The sequence below is a fragment of the Simochromis diagramma genome, unplaced genomic scaffold (genome assembly GCF_900408965.1).
Source record: "Simochromis diagramma unplaced genomic scaffold, fSimDia1.1 OVJJ01000205.1, whole genome shotgun sequence".
NCBI classification, from domain to species: Eukaryota; Metazoa; Chordata; class Actinopteri; order Cichliformes; family Cichlidae; genus Simochromis; species Simochromis diagramma.
Window position 1 is genome coordinate 13,018,014 of NW_024386782.1, and position 20,542 is coordinate 13,038,555.

At 40.1% G+C, this 20,542-nt stretch overlaps 2 protein-coding genes across 2 annotated transcripts; one reads left to right on the top strand and one right to left on the bottom strand.

Moving 5' to 3' along the window:
- Positions 1-170: 170 nt before the first annotated feature.
- Positions 171-7,909, bottom strand: sugp1 (SURP and G patch domain containing 1). The gene is made up of 14 exons (XM_040021922.1): positions 7,778-7,909; positions 7,141-7,315; positions 6,889-6,989; positions 6,477-6,725; positions 6,196-6,319; positions 5,993-6,093; positions 4,960-5,083; positions 4,540-4,868; positions 3,837-3,943; positions 3,511-3,688; positions 3,283-3,389; positions 2,208-2,353; positions 934-1,063; positions 171-716 (listed from the first exon to the last, which is right to left on the bottom strand). Exons 1-14 carry the CDS (start codon positions 7,794-7,796, stop codon positions 690-692), a joined length of 1,917 nt encoding a protein of 638 aa, XP_039877856.1. The 5' UTR covers positions 7,797-7,909; the 3' UTR covers positions 171-689.
- An 826-nt stretch (positions 7,910-8,735) lies between these two features.
- rnf126 (ring finger protein 126) lies at positions 8,736-16,782 on the top strand. The gene is made up of 9 exons (XM_040021927.1): positions 8,736-8,894; positions 9,681-9,739; positions 9,982-10,042; positions 10,136-10,374; positions 10,949-11,017; positions 11,102-11,171; positions 12,499-12,592; positions 12,924-13,039; positions 15,645-16,782. The coding sequence occupies exons 1-9, from the start codon at positions 8,820-8,822 to the stop codon at positions 15,795-15,797; spliced, it is 936 nt and encodes a 311-aa protein (XP_039877861.1). The 5' UTR covers positions 8,736-8,819; the 3' UTR covers positions 15,798-16,782.
- The last annotated feature ends 3,760 nt before the right edge of the window (positions 16,783-20,542 follow it).

Genomic DNA, 20,542 nt, shown 5'->3' on the forward strand with positions numbered 1-20,542 from the left:
CCATGGCAGAATGATTACCGATCAAACTATCAAATATGATTACACGACTGCCTACACTTGGCACACAGGTATGTCATAAACTGAAAGTAAGATACTCTTGGCCCCTGCATGTCCTCTAATAAACAGATTATAAACAAATAGGTATAAGTAGGTGAAAAGATAACTGCACGTTTCAGGAAGTGGCTGTTTTATTGCAGAAACTGTAGCATATAGTGAAAATAATCAAAATTGTTACAGAACACAGTAAACAAAATTATACAGAAAATTGTGTGCTAAAGCAGAAGTGAGTTTATTAGATGGTAAAGCAAAAAGATGTAATGAGTTTACTTATTATAGAAGTCGGGTGAGGACAGTATTTGTTACAATCTTAAATTGAAATATAACACAGATGATCAAATACTGAAAACTGTGTGTAATTACACCAAACAAACTAGAGAATCTACAGAGCTTTATTCCATTTTCAAACTTCGTCATCCTCTTGGGCACACACACACACACACACACACACACACACACACACACACACACACACACACACACACACACACACACACACACACTCTATTTCAAAATTTCTACTGTGCAACAGTGTTCATTTTGTAATGAAGCAGAGCTGTGGCAACTGGGAAAAAAAAAGCTTTTAAGTTACAATAAAGAAGAACAAGTATAAACATAAACAGCTGTCTACATTAGTAATATGGTCTCCGTGGATTATTCTGTAAGAAGACAAAAGAAAAAGATTAAATTCAAGCACAACAAAGGACTGTGTGTGGCTGTGCAGCAGAAATCTTCTTTAAAAAGTCAACAGATCATAACACGGAAACAATGTGTGGCTTTCTTTATGCAAATCCAAATTATGTAAACAGTTTACATAAATTGGTGAAATTTTATAGATTACTTTTACAATGTCTGAAAACATAAAAGATATGTTACCAGTGGGTTGGGCCTGAAGCGGTAGGCGAGCATCATCCTCTTTCTAAAAGCGTCATATTCATCATCACCTTTTGAGAGCTCAGCTGGGCGGTCAATTCCAAATCCTGCTCCATTCATAGCTGTAGTTCCCCTGGAGTGAGACAGAGAGATCATAAAATAAGACTTTTTTGTGTCTCTCTGATATGAGTGTTACAGTCTCTAATAAAAACAACTGCTCTTCCAAATCAGAGGTGTAAATAATGAAAGTATTAATGAATGGCTACTGTGCACGTTGGCTCACTGTCAAACTCATGGCCCCCTGAGACAGCTGAATATAAACAGAGCCAGTGGTAATAATGGCTCTGTTTATATTCAGCTATTTATACATAAATAGGTCTGCTAAGTCCTATTTAGGTATAAACGCCCACAAGATTTACAAGCACACACTGTAAACTGACTGCTAAGTAATACATTCCTGACACTGTCATTACCGGGTCATTTAACGACACCAAATTACACTTTTATATACTTACTGCACTAAATGTTGAACTAATAATTCCTGCAATTTATGTACCAAAGTACCCTGTGACTGAAGTAGTAAATCAGGTGTAGTTTACTTACACTCATCATGGGCATGAATTTCATGGTTATTTAGAATTTTTGCAACCGTTCATCTTCCAGGATGGAGTGATTATACAGCATATATTACTCTCTATCGACTTAAAAAACAAAACAAACAAAACAAGAAATGGTGCACAAGTTGGAATCTTTTTATAACTGCCAAAACTCAAGAACTGGAAACTGCTGGAGTGTCACTGTCCACACTGAAGCGAGTTTTACATTGACATGGAGTGAGAGGGTACTGACCAATAAAGACGATCCTGCTCTAAAAACATCTTCAAGATTATCCAAACCAAATTTCAGTCAAAGCAGGTTAACATTAAGCCGATGGAATGGCCTTCCCAAAGCCCCGACCTCAACCTTAATGAAAATCTGTAGACTATGTTTAAAAGCTGGGTTTAAATGAACTGGTTTGACAATACCAAAAGTGTCTGGTTGAGGTGCAACTTGATAAGAGACATTTAACCAAATATTACAATCAATCCATCCTGGAAAATTAACAGTTACAAGAAATCATTTAAAGCCCCAATTTACCACGGCATTCATGCCCATGATTAGTATATGCAAACTTTTGCCCACAACTGTAAACACCAGAAATCCAACATCATAAAATTACTGCACTGAGTTCAGTTTAATTTAAATATTAGAAGGATGATATAAGTAGAAATGCTCACTTGTTGACAGGAGCCTTTATTCCTTGTCCTTCACTGCCGAGGCCTTCGCCTTCTTTCCAGCCCATCTTCATGAGCATTCGGAAACCGAGATTCTCCACCGTCAACTTAAACTCTTTGTATTCTGAGTAGTCAGGGTCCCGACCCTCCTGTGAATCCAGGAAAAAAAGTTGAGCATTCATAACAAACAGAAGCAGCATTGTGTTTTGATTCCACACATTTTTTATGACTGTGAGGAATCATAATTCAGTTTTATTAGAAACACTCAAAAAATCCTAAAGATGTCGCACAAACATGGAGCAAATGGGACATGGAAACAGCTAAAATAAAGCAACAATGTTTATCATCCTTGGGAAGTGCACATGTACAGAAACAGGGAGTGTATATAGTTGATTATTAGTTCTGCACAGGTAAGTCATAGGTGTCTTCTATTGTTTAGTTGTTTTAAATGTTGAGAACATTATAGATGATGTATCTCAATAACACTCAGCCTTCAGGCCTTCATCAAATACAGCCTGCAAAAACATATGTACTATAATAACCCAACAGTTATATTACATTTTCCTCAAAGACACTTGTCTGTGTTTATACGTGCTTAGACTCAAACTGTATGCAGTTTGCCATTTAAAAAGCCACATCCTGGAGCTGACTTTCTAACAACTTCCCATGCCTCTGGTAGACAAATTACATTCATAGTGTTCATTTTTTCAGCTTTGATACTTTTTGATGAGATAATAACAGTGTCAAATCACACAGATTTCTTTTTAAAGTAGCAATTATAGTCTGTTCCTAGGGGACTTTCAGAAAGGGACGAGGAATGTGCTGGGAAATGGGCAGTCTGGGTTCAACTGCTGAGGCATTTCAGAAAAACCTCAGCTCTACTAAAGATATGTATGCATTTGTTGTGGAAAAGACACTAAAAATTATATATATATATATATATATATAAAAACTGATTTACAAGGGCCTACTTTTCCAATCCTTTCTTTTCCCCAGAAATAACATGCGTGATGCATTAAACAAATCCTGATATTTCCTTCCCAATTTGGGGAAGTGTTGAATTGAAATGAAAACTGACCTTTAGTGCCTTGAAAGTCTCCATAAACTTCTCCAGCTCCTCTGGGGGCAGGAAGTCACCAATAAAGTGCTTCCCTTTACCCATTTCTGTCAGAGATTCAGCCCATTCTGGAATAGACATTTACATAAAAAAAAAAAAAAAATCAGAAAGGATCACATACTAAGTCTTCAAAAGCCTATAGAGTTAAAGTGTAAATGAATGATTTTCCAGGCTGCTGGTAAAACTCACCGCGAGTCTTCTCCATTTCCATCTTTCGGAGCCGATGTTCCCAGGTCCCCGCTTGCTGGTCCACCTCTTCATCGCTGTCATACTCGTGCTGATGCTCTCTTATGGCCTTCTCCCACATCACTTGCATGTCTGCCATTGCACGCTTGTGCTTCATGATCATGTCATACATCTCTTGCATCTGCAAAAAACCCCAAAAACAACGCCTGCTCAGTTAGCAACACGTACGTTGTTAAGAACTTCCAGGAAATTATAATCTTGTATGATCTGAAAGAAATTTAAAAGATTAAAGCAACAACACTATGTATTCTTTTTTAATACTTCCATACCTCTTGTTGTTCTTTCAATTGTCTCTTCTGGTCCTCAGATAATTCTGTCACTCCAACCAGACCAAGAGGTTTCCCTTTTTTATAACCCAGACCTCTCAGCTCCTGGGCTAAAACGGGGAATATCCATTAGTATGTATAATGCTAGCAATCTCAATTTCTCATTAATTGTCAAACTATCTTGCTGGGCTCAATGTTCAGATGACTTTATGAAATATGGCTATGAGCATTAGGGGTGGCTGTAGCTCAGGTGGCAGAGCAGGTCAGCCACTAATCAGAAGGTCGGTGGTTCAATCCCATGCTGCCTCCTGGCTGCTTGCCAAATATCCTTGGGCAAGATACTAACCCCATGTCTGCCTACTGGTGGTGGTCAGAGGGCCCGGTGGCGCCAGTGTCCGGCAGCCTCGCCTCTGTCAGTGCGCCCCAGGGCAGCTGTGGCTACAACGTAGCTTGCCATTGCCTGTGTGTGAATGGGTGAATGACTGAATGTAGTGTAAAGCGCTTTGGGGTCCTTAGAGACTGAGTAAAGCGCTATACAAATGCAGGCAATTTACCATTAGCATTTAACAATATTTGTTGTCAGCTGCAAAACACATAATACCGTCTTCCGAAAGAATTGCACAAGAAAAAGGTTTGGGGTTAAATTAATATTCATCCCCTACAAATAAACACATGAACAGTACTTGCACATTTGTAAAGTAAATACCAGAAAGTGATGGTGCGTTAGGGTCTGGAAGACTGTTCTCATGAGGAACAACAATGAGAGGAATAGGCAGGTCGACTTTGTCTTCTTCAGACCCCCATCTGCTCTTCCTCTTTCGTTTCACAGGTGGAGTTTCTGACTCCTTAAAGTTAAGTGCAGATGGTTGGCTCTGCTGTGGAGAGATTTCTGGTACTGGAAAAGCAGCTGGTGGCTTAACAGCTGTCCTGGAATCTCCTGTTAAATCTGCAGAGTTCTGAGAGTTTGCAGCACGATACTCCTTTACTTTCTCTTTGTAGAAACGGTGGGCTGGACTTTGTTCATCATATAAAAAACTGAAGGACAGAAGATTCATACAGTTCAGACGAACTATCAAAAAAGAAAATGTGAGACATGCAGGACACAGGAACAGATATGGCCACTTACCTGAAGGCTGGGTTGTCTCGGTTGCGCTCAGCAGCGATGGCTTCCACCTCTGGGCCACCCTCCGCCACAAACTTGGCCAGCTTCTCAGCCACCTGCTGGGTTTCCGCGTCCACTGGGGGGGAGACTTTAAGCAGCCTATTAGTACTGGGAGTCAATTCACACTCTACTACTGTACCGTACTCAACTGGCCCTCATACACCACCAGTCTAGAGCCAATAGGGGATAAGAAAAGGAAAAGGGAAGGAGGAGCAAGGGGGACAGGGGTGGTGAATGGGGAACTGTATGGATTTGAGGCGTTTACTGTAACAAATGAAGAATGAAGCCCTGAGAGACTCCAACAACATACAGTATGACTATAATTTAAAACTTACATCTGCATTCATTACACCGTTCAAGTCAAAGTCTAATACTGTATTTATTAAAGACTTATCCAAAAATAAATCAGTATAGCACAGTCATTGTGCCAGAAAACAGATTGAGAGTCTGAAAGCAAAATCTGCAACATATTAAGCACAGTTAAAAGCAAAGGCTAGCTGTGATGTGTTGTCATGAAGTTGGAAAAAGACCCAATCAGAAGCAGAAAGTGGGTGTTGAAAAGTGCCGATCCAGATCAGAATTTTAAAATACATGAATGGTTCAGCTGCTTTCTAAACATCTCAGTTTTAGATATGCTAGGAGTAGACACAGTAAAAGTTACACATTTAAAAATAAAAAAAATATTGGTGTAGATGGTAAGCTGCACTAACACTACCGAGAAATGTGAGCCTTCTGCTATGCAGTTTTCAAAACAGATCAAGTTATGATGAACTCCGTTGCAATAGTACATTAGTTACAGGCTTCTGTAGTCACGATATTAGCCATCACTATCAAGCTCTGAGTATCTCAGTAGTCAGATTATAATACCTGAAAATTGCAAGTGTATCTGAGAATGCGGTATCGGCATGCATTCCTGTGCAATAACAGTAATTCTTGAGAGGAAAGATTAAAGAAAAGAAGCAGAAAAGGAAGTGTGTGAAGTAAAAAGGCCATTTACCATTATCTGAGAGTTTCTCTGGTCTTTGCAAATCCTTTTTCCATTCTGCAATCTTTTTCTTGTAGTAGAGATATTCCACGCTGCTCTTATCATACAAAAAACTAAAAGACAAGGACAAAAATTGTAAACAGATATGTCTGAAAAAAAACTTTCAGAGTAAAATAAGTCTTACTAAGTTAAGCGACAATGTCCTTCAAACTTACGAGAAAACAGGATTGTCCTTGTAGTCTTCCTTGGCCTTCTTCTCCAACTCAGGTCCCCCCTCAGCCACAAAAGAAGCCATCTTGTCGATAATGAGTCTGGTGTCTGAATCCTCTGGGGGAGAGACTTTAAGCACGCTATGAGTACATTTACTCAAAGGGCACAAATGACAAAATGCCAGTCACAAGGCAACTGTTCCACTGGAGTACGCAGAGGATGCACTGAAATGTCCAAGCCATGGAGGTGTCCCCTGACACAATGAAAAACACAGGCCAGGAATTACCTTTCATCTCTAAGAATTTGGAGTAATCGGCCTCTTCTTCCTCATCATCACCATCTGGAGAGCAAAAGACACTTGGCCTCTGGCTGAGAATAGGATTCTTCTTGGACTGTGAGAAGCTCTTGAACTGATTTAGCATGCTGCTGACTCCAAGGCCAGGTCGCTGGCCAACGAAAATGCTCTTTTTCTGGAGCGCATTTCCTCCTGGTGATAAAGTTGGGGTTGATGGGGTCTTGGCATCATTGATGGAACCTAGAAAGAAAGGGAGACACTTCAGAAAAACCCTTCTACTAAATTCTATTATATTTAGATTCTAATTAAGTAGGTTATGCATACTAATGCAAACTGTCCCATCTAAAGCTCTGCTAAATATCATTCAATATTTTGAGTAAGCTGTGCAGAATCGGGTACTAACCAGACACATGCCCCTTTTCCTTCTGCATCTTCATGAACTGCTGTAAGAAGCTCCCATCATTTGCGAACTTATTTGTGGAAGCCCCTTGGACACTGGTAGAACTACAGGGATAAAAGTGTAAAAAGGTAATTTTAAAAATATGTTTTCAAGTCTAAGGTCACTGCTGGCATCACAGAAAACATTCACGTGTACAAATATCAGATTGTTGGTATTCAAACTGAATGTGGGCCATGATAGGATGTGTATAATTACCTTTCAGATAGAGGCTTGCTAGTGGTTTGAACATTCATTTTTGCTTGCTCTGCCATTCTTTCTTCGATCTCTTTTTTCTTCTGAGCTATCAGTTTTTCTTGACGGAGAATAGTCATGTTCATTTTGCTTTTCTGTGGTTGGATGGGTCTGGACTTCCACCCTCCTCCTCCTCGACCTCAAATACATGACAAAATACAATGCATGTGACAACAAACCTAGACCTCTAACAAAAGATAGAGCCACCCTCTGAAACAACTAGCATATCAGGAAATCTGACACTTATTTTATAAACTGGCGAAGACTAGTGCTAGCCTTTTAAAAAAAAAAAAAAAAAAACACTTATTCGACCAACAAAACAATTTTCAGTAGCTATGTGACGAACTCTGAACTGGGTTAAAGAGGCAGTTGTGTCTTTAAATATGATTGTTAAAGACTGCAGTTGTATTTATGTGTATTTATTGAACTGTATTAATCTTATTTAAAACCTGACCCAGCTAACCCAACAGCTAGTTAACTTAGCTGGCGTTGTACACTGGTTCAAACAAGCTAAATTAGCTTGTGAGATTTAACGGATAAACTATCGACCTTAAAGTGCAGTTTGCACGTATTTGGTGTAAATCTCACTGTAAAGGTTTACCTGCATCGCCAGACTCCATGGTCGCAGCAGGAAGAAAAATGCACTTCTAAAGAAGACGAGCAGGGACGACACAAAAGGCCTGCAATAGTTACGGTAGAAGCGGGGCGACTTCAGGCTGAATTTCCCCACAAAACTTCCGGTTTCCACTCACCAGAATAAAAGCATAATTTTTACCTCGAGCCTTAACCGCATTTACTTTAAAGTCTATGTAGTAAATAGGTATAGAATAATTCAATAAAACCATGCTTTCTTAAATTCCGAATCTTAAACAATGTATATAATTATCCTTCATCTTCAAACCCCTAAAGGAAAACAAAGAAATAAACAAACAACAACAACAACAACAAAACAACCTGTAGTAAGATTTTTTTTCTTCACATCTCCCTGCCCTATTGAAATTGTTTGGACTTGTAAAGAGGAGGGCTAGTGAATATATTGTTACCACAAGCTCTGACTATTGAGCTATCAGGCAGGAAGAAGATGGATGCAGTGAAGGAGGACATGCCGAGGATTCGTGTGACAGAGGAGTAGGCAGTAGTCGAAAGAAGAATAAAAATACAGTAATTATAGTGCAATACTTTAATCATTTATTAATTGTTATCATTCAGCTTCTTTTCAGGTTCACTTTTATTGTTTAAAATGGGTTAGTTCTCTTTCTTCTTTGCCTTCTTCCTCGTATTATTATAAAAATGATCAGGTTTAAAACGTTCTGAAAAGGTAGTACAATATACAGATAGACAAAACACTTTGTCTTACAGCCATACCAAGGTAGGTCAAAAATGCACCAATAGGGCCTCCTCAAATTTGACAAAACTGACAAAAAATAAAACTAAAAACTTGCTTCTATATTACATATTCGTTTAGTTCGTTTTATGGTAAGATAGAAGAACAGAAATTATAATTTGGAGGTAAATACACCGGAAGTCATTTCCTGCCTGTCGTGTCAGGTGCCCGTTAGTTTCCGTTTCCTGTTGCAAGAGCCGTCGCTGTTGTCCCTTGCTGCTACCCGTCCGTACTGTGCGAACTGCTCTCCTGCTCAGAAATGGCTGAAGCTCCCCCACGGCCCTGCCGGTTTTTTTGTCACCGGTGTTCAGCAGAGATTAGTCCGCGTTTACCGGTAAGGGCCGTAGAGACACCTTTTGTCCGCGTGAAGGATGATGAGTAATATCCGACCTTTTCTTTTTTATGTGCGTTTGGCGCTCAGAGAGTCTCTTGACTCATTTGCTGCTGTTTAGCTGCGCTAGTTCGGCTAGCCCTGTAGTAAAGGACGGGGTGGTAGTCAGGTGTCACTAATCAGGCTAGCGGATACGCTCGGGTTGAGATGTCATGTTTTACCGTTATTATATCGAAAGTCACTAAATGACAACCAGGTAGAGCTGACGTTAAGGGCTTGACAAGTTCAACCGCGGTAGCCTTTTGACGTTAACGGGCAAGCTAACGGAAGACCGCGGGCTCACTTTCGATTTAGGGGACTTGTTCTTTTTTTTTTACTCAAGAGACACCGCTTAGCGGGGAATGCTTTCCAGTAAAGACTTTTGTTGGCTGATTGTAGTTGTTAAATCATTACAAAGTCACTCTCTGTCGGCTCTGCTGTTGTGGCATCAACCAACCTCCCAGCACTGTTGTCAAAGCCTTTCACATGAAGCTTCTTGAATGTTGCAGTAACAGTTTCTCTTTAGTCAGTCTGCTGCTCAGCTGTGTGACACAGTGCCCTTTAAATGTAGGAAACTTCTGAAGCCCTGCTCAATAAAGTTGCACTCCATAAACCCTCCTAAAGACAATTTAAATTAAAAAAAAAAAAAAGTCTATATATGGGTTGCAGAAGTATATAATGTTGGCGTTTGACCTAATAAAGAGACAACTGTGTTTGTGTCAGGGATTCAAATTTACATTTTCATTGTAGGACTACACGTGTCCACGCTGTGAATCTGGTTTTATTGAGGAGCTGCCTGAAGAAAGAAGGTAAGGAGGATCAATCTGAAGAAGTCCACTGAAACAAAGTTTAGCTCTTCATCACACTCTCTTTGAACATTTAGTCAATGCATCAGAACATCAGTGCAAAATATGAGCCACCAGTAAAAATTGACCATAGGCAGAAGGGACTTGTGTATTGATGCTCTGATGATAAATCGGTGTATCGCTACTTAGTTTAATATTTCAGTACATTTCTACCTCTTAACGTTTCACTTTCTTTGTTTATGCAGTGCTGAAAATGGGTCTGCCTCTACTTCCTCTTCCAGTGATCAGTTCCGCCCAGTCTTGGAGGTAAGTGTGACGTGATAAATCAGCTGGTTCTGAAAAACATTTTTTTTAACACCCTACACTATATTTTGACATTGTCTCTGTCTCTACCACTAGAACATGGATCACCAGCACTTATTCACATTTCCCCCGGGTTATGGTCCGTTCGCCCTTGGGATTTTTGATGAAAACTTTGACCTTCGGTTGCGGCTACCCACAGAGGACAACCGAGAGACGGAAAACAGGAGAGAGCGGGAAATGGCATCGCGGCAAAGATACGGTGCACGGCAACCACGGGGTCGGCATGTTCCTCGGCGACAGGGTACGCGACACGAAGGAGTGCCCACATTAGAGGGGTGAGACATTTTCAGCAGTAGAGCGTGACTGAGAAGAAGTGACAGGGGAAACAGCTTGGCTTGTTACTGTGTTATGTGCAAATATTATATGTCACATGTTATGGCGGCACGGTGGTTAGCACTGTTGCCGCACAGCAAGAAGGTCCTGAGTTCAATTCCAACATCAGGCCGGGGTCTTTCTGTGTGGAGTTTGCATGTTCTCCCCGTGTTTGCGTGGGTTCCCTCCGGGTACTCCGGCTTCCTCCCACCGTCCAAAGACATGCACTTAGTGGGGATAGGTTAATTGGATAACCCAAATTGTCACTAGGTGTGAATGTGCGAATGAAAGTGAGTGCGAATGGTTGTCTGTCCCTGTATGTTGGCCCTGCGACAGACTGGCGACCTGTCCAGGGTGTACCCCGCCTCTCGCCCTATGACAGCTGGGATAGGCTCCAGCGCCCCCCGCGACCCTGAAAAAGGATAAGCGAATGGATGGATGTTATGGTAACAGTATTAATCCCACTGTTTCTCAGTTTGAACCCTGTTGCTTGTTGTAAGTAGTTTGTTTTTGTGATGTTTCTTTTTTCCTGACTAGAATTATCCAGCAGCTAGTAAATGGAATTATAGCACCTACAGCCATGCCAAATATTGGGATGGGACCTTGGTAAGTTTAAGAATGTGTGATAGACACATTGCTTACTTATTTCAGGAGATTTTTTACTTTGTTAACATCCTTCTTAATTTGCAGGGGTATGCTACATTCCAATCCAATGGACTATGCCTGGGGTGCCAATGGGCTCGATGCTATCATTACGCAGGTATGTACAATGTTTTTCTTTCACATGAAAATAGAGATAAACTGAAACAGAATTTTATACTTGGCTTTCGAGTCCAACAAATCTATTCAACAGAGTTGCAGGAATACTGTGATCGAGTGAATACAAGACCTGGGCCCTGGATTTCAGAGTGGGGTCATTTTAGCAAGTTTAGCACTTTAAAAATACACTGAAACAATCTAAAAGTGTTGAGCACAACATTTGGAACCTCCCTCTGGTGTTTCAGGAAGTCTCACTAACGTACACATAGAGGCTTCAGAGATTTGACCTTGAAGGCTTTCAAATTTGGATCACTAGCTAAAATGTAAATCTGCATCAGCTGATTTTTTTGAACAAACAAAAATTACTCTGTGGGAGATGGGAGGGGGGGCTGACTACAACAAGGAACGAGGACCTAGGAGGGAAAAAACTCCCAGCATTTTTTTTTCTATCGGCTGCCACTGGATATGAAACATCAGGACATAACCGCATGGTTAACACGTAACACACCAGCATGACCCTAAATGTCTTTGCAGAAGTCCAAATCAGACATTATTGTAATGTTATTAAGGTGAAGTCCAAAGACAAAGCTCTAGGCTAACTGGCTCAGAATGTATCTGTGACTTGAACATAATTTAGTGAAATGTGCAGCTTGGTTTTTAATTCATGGTGTTTAATGTGACAGAGGACAGGATAAGAACACAGAGGTGCATGGAGGCAAAATAAAAGAGCCACCACAACAAACACAGAAATGGTAGAAATTACACCAGTGTTGTAGCTTAAGGAAATGGCAAAGCACAATGCAGGCCTGAAGTTAAGGTCACAAGCAGTATCCTCCTGGAATTGTATAAAACCTTCAGTCTAAAGGAGCATCTTCTGCAGCCCAGCATAACTTCTAACCTTCCTGCAACTTTCACGTCCAGGTCACGTTCCTGACCTGATATGCTGCCTTCAGGCTTGGACACTGTGGACTCATTCACTGAAACTTGTGGTTTGGTCCCTGGGTCATAGCTTTCATTGACCCGGTTCCCATCAATATTAATGATCCTCAACATGAGGGTCTGGTCAGAACAGGAATTTCAAGGTTCACTCTAAAAATAGCAGTGACAGTGGGAGTGGAGTCGAAAAAAAAGGAGAAGGTCCAAATTAAAAATTTTTCTTTTTTTTGTGTCTAGAGTCAAAGAATGCACGTTTGCAACTGCCTAATGAAGCACTGGTGATCAGGCATATAGAAATATGAAGAGAAGTTTCCTTTGATTTGATCGGCCTCGTTGTCATTCTGATTTGGTCACAGCTGGTCATTGTGAGCCTGTCTGTTTTTCATTTGTAGTTATTAAACCAGTTTGAAAACACGGGTCCCCCTCCTGCAGACAGAGAGAGGATAAAGAATTTACCCACGATTTCCATCACAGAGGAGCACGTCAGTAAGTCCTCTTCTCATTTTCAGCGTGGTTCTTTGTACATTTCACTGCAACCTGTTCAGCTATGCACTCTACTTAAAAACAAATAAATAAAACATCTGTGTAGACATTTCTACTGATTCAACAACAGTATGTTTTTTTTTTTGTTTGTTTTTTTTAATAATGAGAAAACAGCCTTTGAAAAGTGTCTCTTTTTTGGGACATTTGGCTTTCAGTCACAATTGCTCAACACTACCTAAACTCAAATAAACTATATCAGCGTGATCTCAGTTCTCCCTGGGGCTGATGTGTGTGTGAGCACAGACAGATGGTGTGTCGTTTGCTGTTTGCACAGGTGCTGGTTTAGAGTGTCCCGTGTGCAAAGAAGACTACAGTGTTGACGAGAGTGTAAGGCAGCTACCCTGCAATCATTTGTTTCACAATGACTGTATAGTACCGTGGCTGGAACAGGTATGTATATTTAATGGATGATGCAAACAGAACTATAGAGCTGATTGAAACATTAATTGTGTTATTTCATTGATATCAACCACTTGCATATGAAGCCAGGTTTGTTTTGGATCACTTGATTCTTATATAACCTTTGTACTTCATAAACTACTAATGTGGTTGCAGCAGATGGCTGCCCCTCCCCGAATCTGGTTCTGCTGAAAGGTTTTCTTCCTGTTAAAAGGGAGTTTTTCCCTCCCAATGTTGCCAAGTTCTTGCTCATAATGGGTTGTGTGATAGTTGGTTTTTTTTTTTCTAATCTTCTAGATTATTTTCCTTAAAGTATAAAGTGCCTTTAGGTGAGTGCTGTTATGAATTGATACTATATAAATACAATTAAAATGTTTCTGATGATACTCTAAACAAGTTAACTGCTAAATCATAGCTTTACAGTTCTAATAAAGACTTTCAAAAGCAGCACTGATTCTCAATATTCTCTGGTGGCTCTCTTAAATCTTGCTGCTTTGAAACTTTAGTGGTTTTCTGTATTCCAGGAGTAAAGAAAAACGCTCTAATCCATGCAGTTTTACACATACTGCATCATTACACGGTAGTTTGGAAAAACACACAATATTTCCCCGTCTTACACTTAGTTGCAGGCCATATTATAAATGGGTTGCATTTTTTTCCCTTGGTGCATATCATGTGTCTCTTCTGGTACTTTCAGCAATCTTCCAGGAATTTGCTGACATTTGTGAGCCAGATAAGATGGAAAGATTTTTTTTCAGAAGCTCTGTTTTACTAAAAGGCCAAAACAGAAAAAGCAGTGTTTACCAAAGTACCTGTGTATAAGTGGGCACGGCTTACAAAACCAGTCGGATGCAGGCTGCACTGTCTTATTTAAGAGCTGTCATTCATCCTGCCATTGTGTTGAGGTCAGATGTTTTCTGGTTGGTGGGGGTTATTTAGTTTTATTTTGCTCTAACTTGAGCAGCTTATGACGTGTGAGTCCTGAAGAAATCACCTTGTCACTGAAGCTGTGGCTAGAGGCAGTTGAATTACATTGTTTACAGAAATATGTCAAATTGAATTGACAATAACAAATTCCAACACTAACTCTTTGGTTGCACTGGACACGGAGGGTTTTCAGACCGTTTGCGGTGATTTTCTCTTTTTACTGGCTACATGCAGTGCTTGTTCAATTCAATTTTATTTATACAGTGCTAAATCACAACAACGTTCACCTCAAGGTGCTTTATATTGTAAGGTAGACCCTACAATAATACATACAGAGAAAAACCCAACAATTATATGACCCCCTATGAGCAAACACTTTGGCGACAGTGGGAAGGAAAAACTCCTTTTTAACAAGAAGAAAGCTCCAGCAGAACCAGGCTCAGGGAGGGGCGGGGCCATCTGCTGCGACCGGTTGGGGTGAGAGAAGGAAGACAGGATAAAGACATGCTGTGGAAGAGAGACAGAGATTAATAACAAGCACGATTCAGTGCAGAGAGGTCTATTAACACATAGTGAGTTAGAAAGATGACTGAAGAATAAATACTGAGTGCATCATGCAAATTTCCCCAGCAGCCTATTGCAGCACAACTAAGGGAGGATTCAAATTCAAATTCAAATTTTATTTGTCACGTACACAGTCATACACAGTACGATATGTAGTGAAATGCTTGGACAACTGCTCGTGACCTAAAGAAAACAAAAAAGGAAAAGGCTATGAATAAGATAGGAAATAAATATGAAAAATTAAAAAGGGTAAATTTAACTAGGAAGGAATAAAATACAAATTAAGGTTAAAAATGAAATAACTGTACAACACAAATTAGAATGAAGGGTAAATTTAACTGGGAAAGAATAAGATAAAATATATAAATTAAAGTTGAAAATAAAATAACTGTACAACAAAATACACAATATAGAACTATATAAGAATGTATGAAGAAATATAAATATAAATAAATATATACACAATAACAGCAGCTGTACAAGTATTAACTGGAAATGAAGAATATAATGTCCAGTGTTGTGCAATCCACAGGGTCACCTGATCCAGCCCTAACTATATGCTTTAGCAAAAAGGAAAGTTTTAAACCTAATCTTAAAAGTAGAGATGGTGTCTGTTTCCCGCATCCAAGCTGGAAGCTGGTTCCAAAGAAGAGGGGCCTAAAAACTGAAGGCTCTCTTTTGCATGTTCTGGGTAAGGCAGTTTGACTGAGTTTGTGGGATGGCCAGACTACACTGGCTAAATAAATGTTGGCATCAAAGGTCATTTATGGAGTTAAAAAAAGATTTCCCAACCCAATAGCGTCGTCTATTTTTACGTTTTTGGAGTGGCTCTTTGTGGCGCACTCAGTTTAGTCATTGCTGTCACGCCTAATGTTGGCATTTTCATTGATTACAGTGGAAGCATACACCCAGTGAAGAGTCTGCATTATGTCTACAGTGTAGCCACAAGGCTGTTGTCTGGAACCAGGCTTCTTTCAGTTGTTTAAATGCTCTATTCAATTGTCCATTTTACTGAATTATTAAGATTGTGGGTGAGAATAAAACTGCTGTGTCCATGTATTGAAGCTGATCACAGTGATAACTTCCTATTCCCCGTCTCTTACAGCATGATACGTGTCCTGTGTGCAGGAAGAGTCTTAGTGGACAAAACACAGCCACAGACCCACCGGGGTTATCGAGAATGAGCTTCTCCCCCTCTTCCTCCTCCTCTTCCTCCCCAAGCTCACCTAGCAATGAAAATGCTGCCAGTAACTCCTAGATTTTCACTGTTTCACAAGAGAAAACATCACACCCTTCTTAGACCCAGCAGCTCCTCTCTGCAGCTGAAACAGGACATTTTTCTGTCTCAGGTGAACGGGACAGTGAGACGAGGTAAACTCAAATTTTAGGATTTTTTTTTGTTTTGTTGTTTTTCTCCCTCCTTCTGTGCTGAACAGATATTGGGACCAGCTCCCGCTGCTACTGTTACAGAGTGTTTGAGGAGGTGGGAGTCAGAAAAGATGGAGAATATGATGATGATAATAATAACAGTCCACTTATGAGTGGGATTCTTACAAGACCCGGAGCAGAATTGAAGCCAGATTGGACTGCTTTTTGATGAAAACATGTCCTTGCAGCAGTGCTTGGACACATTTTATATTTAAAAGACAAGATGCCCTTTGTTTTTTTAAAAACATTGCCTGTGGTGGTGGAGTCCATAGATGTGTAGATAGAGAATTCCTTTTTGAACTGCGAGCCACTGTACAGCGAATGGATCAAACTAAGACCTTGCGGGAAGGAGACTGAGAGTGTGCATCTGATTTTTATTTATTTGCACAGTTTTTGTTTTTTAGTTTTTTTTTTTTTTTTTTTTTGTTTGTTTTTTTGGCACAAAATCTCATGTTGGGATGTGAATGTGAGTCAACTGCTGAACAAAAACAAGCAACATTTCAACCTTTTGCATTGAATAAATCTTTGAAGATGTGTTTTTTCTTTTTATTAATTTATTTTTTTTAGAGTTTGATTCAGTGTATTTGGTGCATCTTGGTTAGTTGAACATTGTTACAACTTAGGAGGGGATATGTAGTGAAAATGTTCACAACTGTGTGTTTATTGGACCCCTGCAAAGTAAAAATAGAAAAGGCAAACAGGCATGGGATCATCTTAACTCTGTGGAACTGGCCAAATGTGTTTCACGAAAACAAGTGTTTATTATTTTATTTACTGAATTTTTGTACAGTCACAATAAAGTGATTAAAAACAAATTTAAAGGTTTTTGCTGACGTTGTAAAGAAATATGACAGCTGACAAAGTTACTCTGAGGTTCAACTATACAGTATACGTTAAACTATAGGTTTAGGGAAAAAAAGGATGTTAAAAAATGTAAATTCCCTCATTCCCTTTTTCAGGATGAAGTGTTTTGAGGTTTGATTTCTTTAATGGGTCATAACAAATGTTAATGTGTTTTCTCACCATGTGAGATTTGAAACTTTTGGATAAAACAATGTCTTACATATGTCTTGAAACTTTTTTTTGATCATGTAGTAAAGTGATGGTTGTAAATCAACGTCTTGTTTGCTGCAGCAATGCTCGTTTTCAGCCACGTCCCGTATCTGACCTTATATGTGATTGTTATACAACACTGAATCAGTGTAGATGATGTGTGGCTTAATAGAAACTGATCAATGGCTTAAAAAAACAAAAACTTGATATGATGATGCAACAAATTTTAAACTATAATATTTCACTCTCTGTATTACGGCACAAGTCAAAGCCTTTCAGTTATGATAAACAACCAAAGGACACTTTATAAGGTACACCTTCTTAGGGCTGCCTTAATTATTTGTGGTTCAAGAATCCAGTTTGAGATGATATGAGTTTTGTGACATGGTGCGTTGTCCTGCTGGAAGCAGCCATCGGAAGATGGTACACTGGTGATAAAGGAAAAGGACATGGTCAGCAACAATATTCTGTTTTTTTTGTTTTGTTTTGTTTTTTTAAAGAAGCCCTTTTGGTACAGGGGGTCCAGATTGTTCCAAGAAAATATCCCCCACAGCAGACTGAAGCAAAATGAATCCATGATTTCATGTTGTTTTCACCAAATTCTGACTAATATCTGGATGTTGCAGCAGAAATCAAGATTTGGCAGACCAGGAATCACTTTGTCAATCTTCATTTTACCAATTTTGTTGAGCATATGTGAATTTAAGCTTCCTCCTCTTAGCTCACAGGAGTGACACCCAGTGTGGTCTTCTGTGGCTGTAGCCTTTCTGTCTCAAGGTTTGACGTGTGATACCCTGGTTTTAACAAGTGGTTATTTGAGTGTGGCAGGATGTGGTCTGCTGTTCAGCTGCAGGGAATGGATGGGGCAGTGCCAGGGAAGGCTGGCTAGCACAGGTGGTGCCCATGTTCTAATCGTGCGTCCACCATTTAGCACCTTGGATAGCACCTTGGGACCCAGAGAGCAGAGTATGAGTAGCTGGGAAAACAAGCTGAGGGAGCTGACAGCATCAAAGAGCAAGCATTTAATAGAGCACTAGAAATCATCCACCAACCCATCTTTATTATTACATTGAGTTACTGTGGCCTTCCTATTAGTTCAAAGCATTCTGGCTATTTTCCTCTGACATCACCCAGAAAACTAATGCTCACTGGATATTTTCTCTTTTTCGGGCCATTCTCTGTAAACCCAGGATATGGTTGTGTGAGAACATCTCAGCAGATCAGCAGTTTCTGAAATACTCAGACCAGTCCATCTGGCACTAACAGCCATGCCACATTCAGAGATACTTAAATCACCTTTCTCCGTTCTGATGCTTGGTTTGAACTTCAGCAGGTCGTCCTGACCACGTCTACATGCCTAAACGCACTCAGTTGCTGCCATGTGATTGGCTGATTAGATATTTATGTTAAGGAAGTAAGTACCTAATGAAGTAGCTGATGAGTGTATTTATACATATCATGAGTGACCGTGAAGGCAAAGTTAAGAGCACGAAGATGACTCTGATAGATCCTTTACAACATTACAAGTTCATTTGAGGCCTGGTGTTCATAAAACCTAAATCTGCACTGATAAAACCTTCAAGCCTTGAACCTACTTCCCTGAAAGGAACATGCCATTCTTGGATTTCTGTCAATGTGTGAAAAAGACATCAGACGTTCCCATTGAATTAAGCAGCCCTTAATAATCAGGTGGCGTCTGAGTCACTGCAGCGCCCTGTGAGGTTTTCAGATTCAAGTAAATGAATATAAGATTGCTAAAGGACTCCAAGTTGTTGGTACAAAGAAATGAGGTGGCAGCACGTCAACGCAATTACAGAAAGCTTTTGGTGACTTATTTACACAAGCTCGACAGAACTGCTGTAGTGGAGAAATGTTGTATCACTAAGCCTTAGAACTTTTAGGAAGACTTACAGATGATGTGATTCCTCTTTAGTTTTTAGAGCTCTTACCTTATGGGCCACACAAATAAGGCCATCGCTTAGTCTTCCCAATATGGGCTAACACATGTGGTTTGATTAATGGATCAACCTTTATAGCGTGTGCGTTCTGCTCTTGTGTTCACCAACATGTTTCTGGGCCACTCACATTACCTACCTACTTGTTGAGAGTTTCTTTTCTGCTACCTACATTAATTTTCCTGCCTCCCTTTGGTCTGGAATTAGCTGGAAACCATTTGAGAATGTCAGACCACTACATCACCACTACCAGGAAATTAAACCGAACCTGAGTGCTGCTGCACATTTTTGACTAATGATGCAAGGGGAAGACGGCAGAAAGAGGGAGACAGAGAGAAAGACTACATGGGGGGGGGGGGCAGAGATGACTTCTGAGCACTGATAGTAAAAGATAAGAAATTTCTGAGATGTCGCAGAACAGATCTGCTAAGTGGGATTAGTTACTGTATATTCTTGTGTAAATGCCAGATTCTGTGAAGCACCACAACCATTTTTTTTTAAATATATGTGGCTGAAATTGCACCCAACCAAAACTAGAACAAAGAAAAGAGGCTAGCTACTATCTCTCCTCTGGTGGCAGAACACTCGATTATCGTGGCCTAAATCTGTAGAGATGAAGCTATACCTCTGTGGCTTTGGCTGGTGTTACATGTGGGTTCAGACAACTGCTAGTCTGGAACGTGGTGATGCCAGTGGATATTTACTTGTTCACTATGTGGAAGCAGCTGGTGTTGTGCTCATACTTTGCAGGTGAAACCACAACACAGTCGTTGCAGTACATGACATCTGCTGTGTATTCTTGCCGACCTTTGTCACAGGTAGTCTCTGCCAGATTATGCCGTAGCTGACTCCACTTCTGAGTGTTAAGTTGTTCTGTTTTTGTGGGTCGGGTGTTGGAGAAGGACAGGAATAACTAATTGATTATTCCTTGGTATTTCCTTTTCATATAAGAGTAAGCATTTGAAAACAAAAAAAAAGGCCAAATGTGGACAGCAACAGAACAGAGGTTTTTGTTTCATGAGCTGTATACTTGGCAGTGGTTAGCACCTCACAGCTAAAAAGTCCTGGGTTTGAATCCAGCTTGTAGCCAGAGACTTTCTGTGTGGAGTTCCCCCCGTGTCTGCGTGGGTTCTCTCTGGGTACCCCGGCTTCCTCCCACAATCCAAAGACAATCAGTTAGTGGGGTTAGGTTAATTGGTGATTCTAAATAGGTGTGAATATGAATGTGAATGGTTGTCTGACAGACTGGTGACCTGTCCAGGATGTAGCCTGCCTCTTGCTCTATGGCAGAAGAGAATGATGGATTGTATGCTTTGAATGTAAGAAACTTTATACTGGACCCATTCATATTTTGGATATTTTTTACTAGACTCAAATGTGTAGCAATAAATAAGTTGAATGAATAAGAAGAAAAAGCTTTTAGGACAAAAATCAATATTGTGAGTTTCAGTATGTCCCCTCGGGATCTTCAATGCACTTTGTTTTTGTAGAGAAATGAGTCCAGACTGTAGATCTGTTGCTGGTTTTGAACATGTGCCATGGATAACATTTGAGAGCTTTGCCAGAA

Excerpts from the sequence above, each read along its gene's own strand:
- sugp1 (XM_040021922.1), bottom strand. Across the intron at positions 6,726-6,888 it reads GGAAAAGGGGCATGTGTCTG|GTTCCATCAATGATGCCAAG; the intron begins GTTAGTACCCGA and ends CTTTCTTTCTAG. Across the intron at positions 6,094-6,195 it reads AAGGACAATCCTGTTTTCTC|TTTTTTGTATGATAAGAGCA; the intron begins GTAAGTTTGAAG and ends CTTGTCTTTTAG.
- rnf126 (XM_040021927.1), top strand. The coding sequence starts at position 8,820 with ATGGCTGAAGCTCCCCCACGGCCCTGCCGGTTTTTTTGTCACCGGTGT. Across the intron at positions 9,740-9,981 it reads GAGCTGCCTGAAGAAAGAAG|TGCTGAAAATGGGTCTGCCT; the intron begins GTAAGGAGGATC and ends TTGTTTATGCAG. Across the intron at positions 12,593-12,923 it reads CATCACAGAGGAGCACGTCA|GTGCTGGTTTAGAGTGTCCC; the intron begins GTAAGTCCTCTT and ends CTGTTTGCACAG.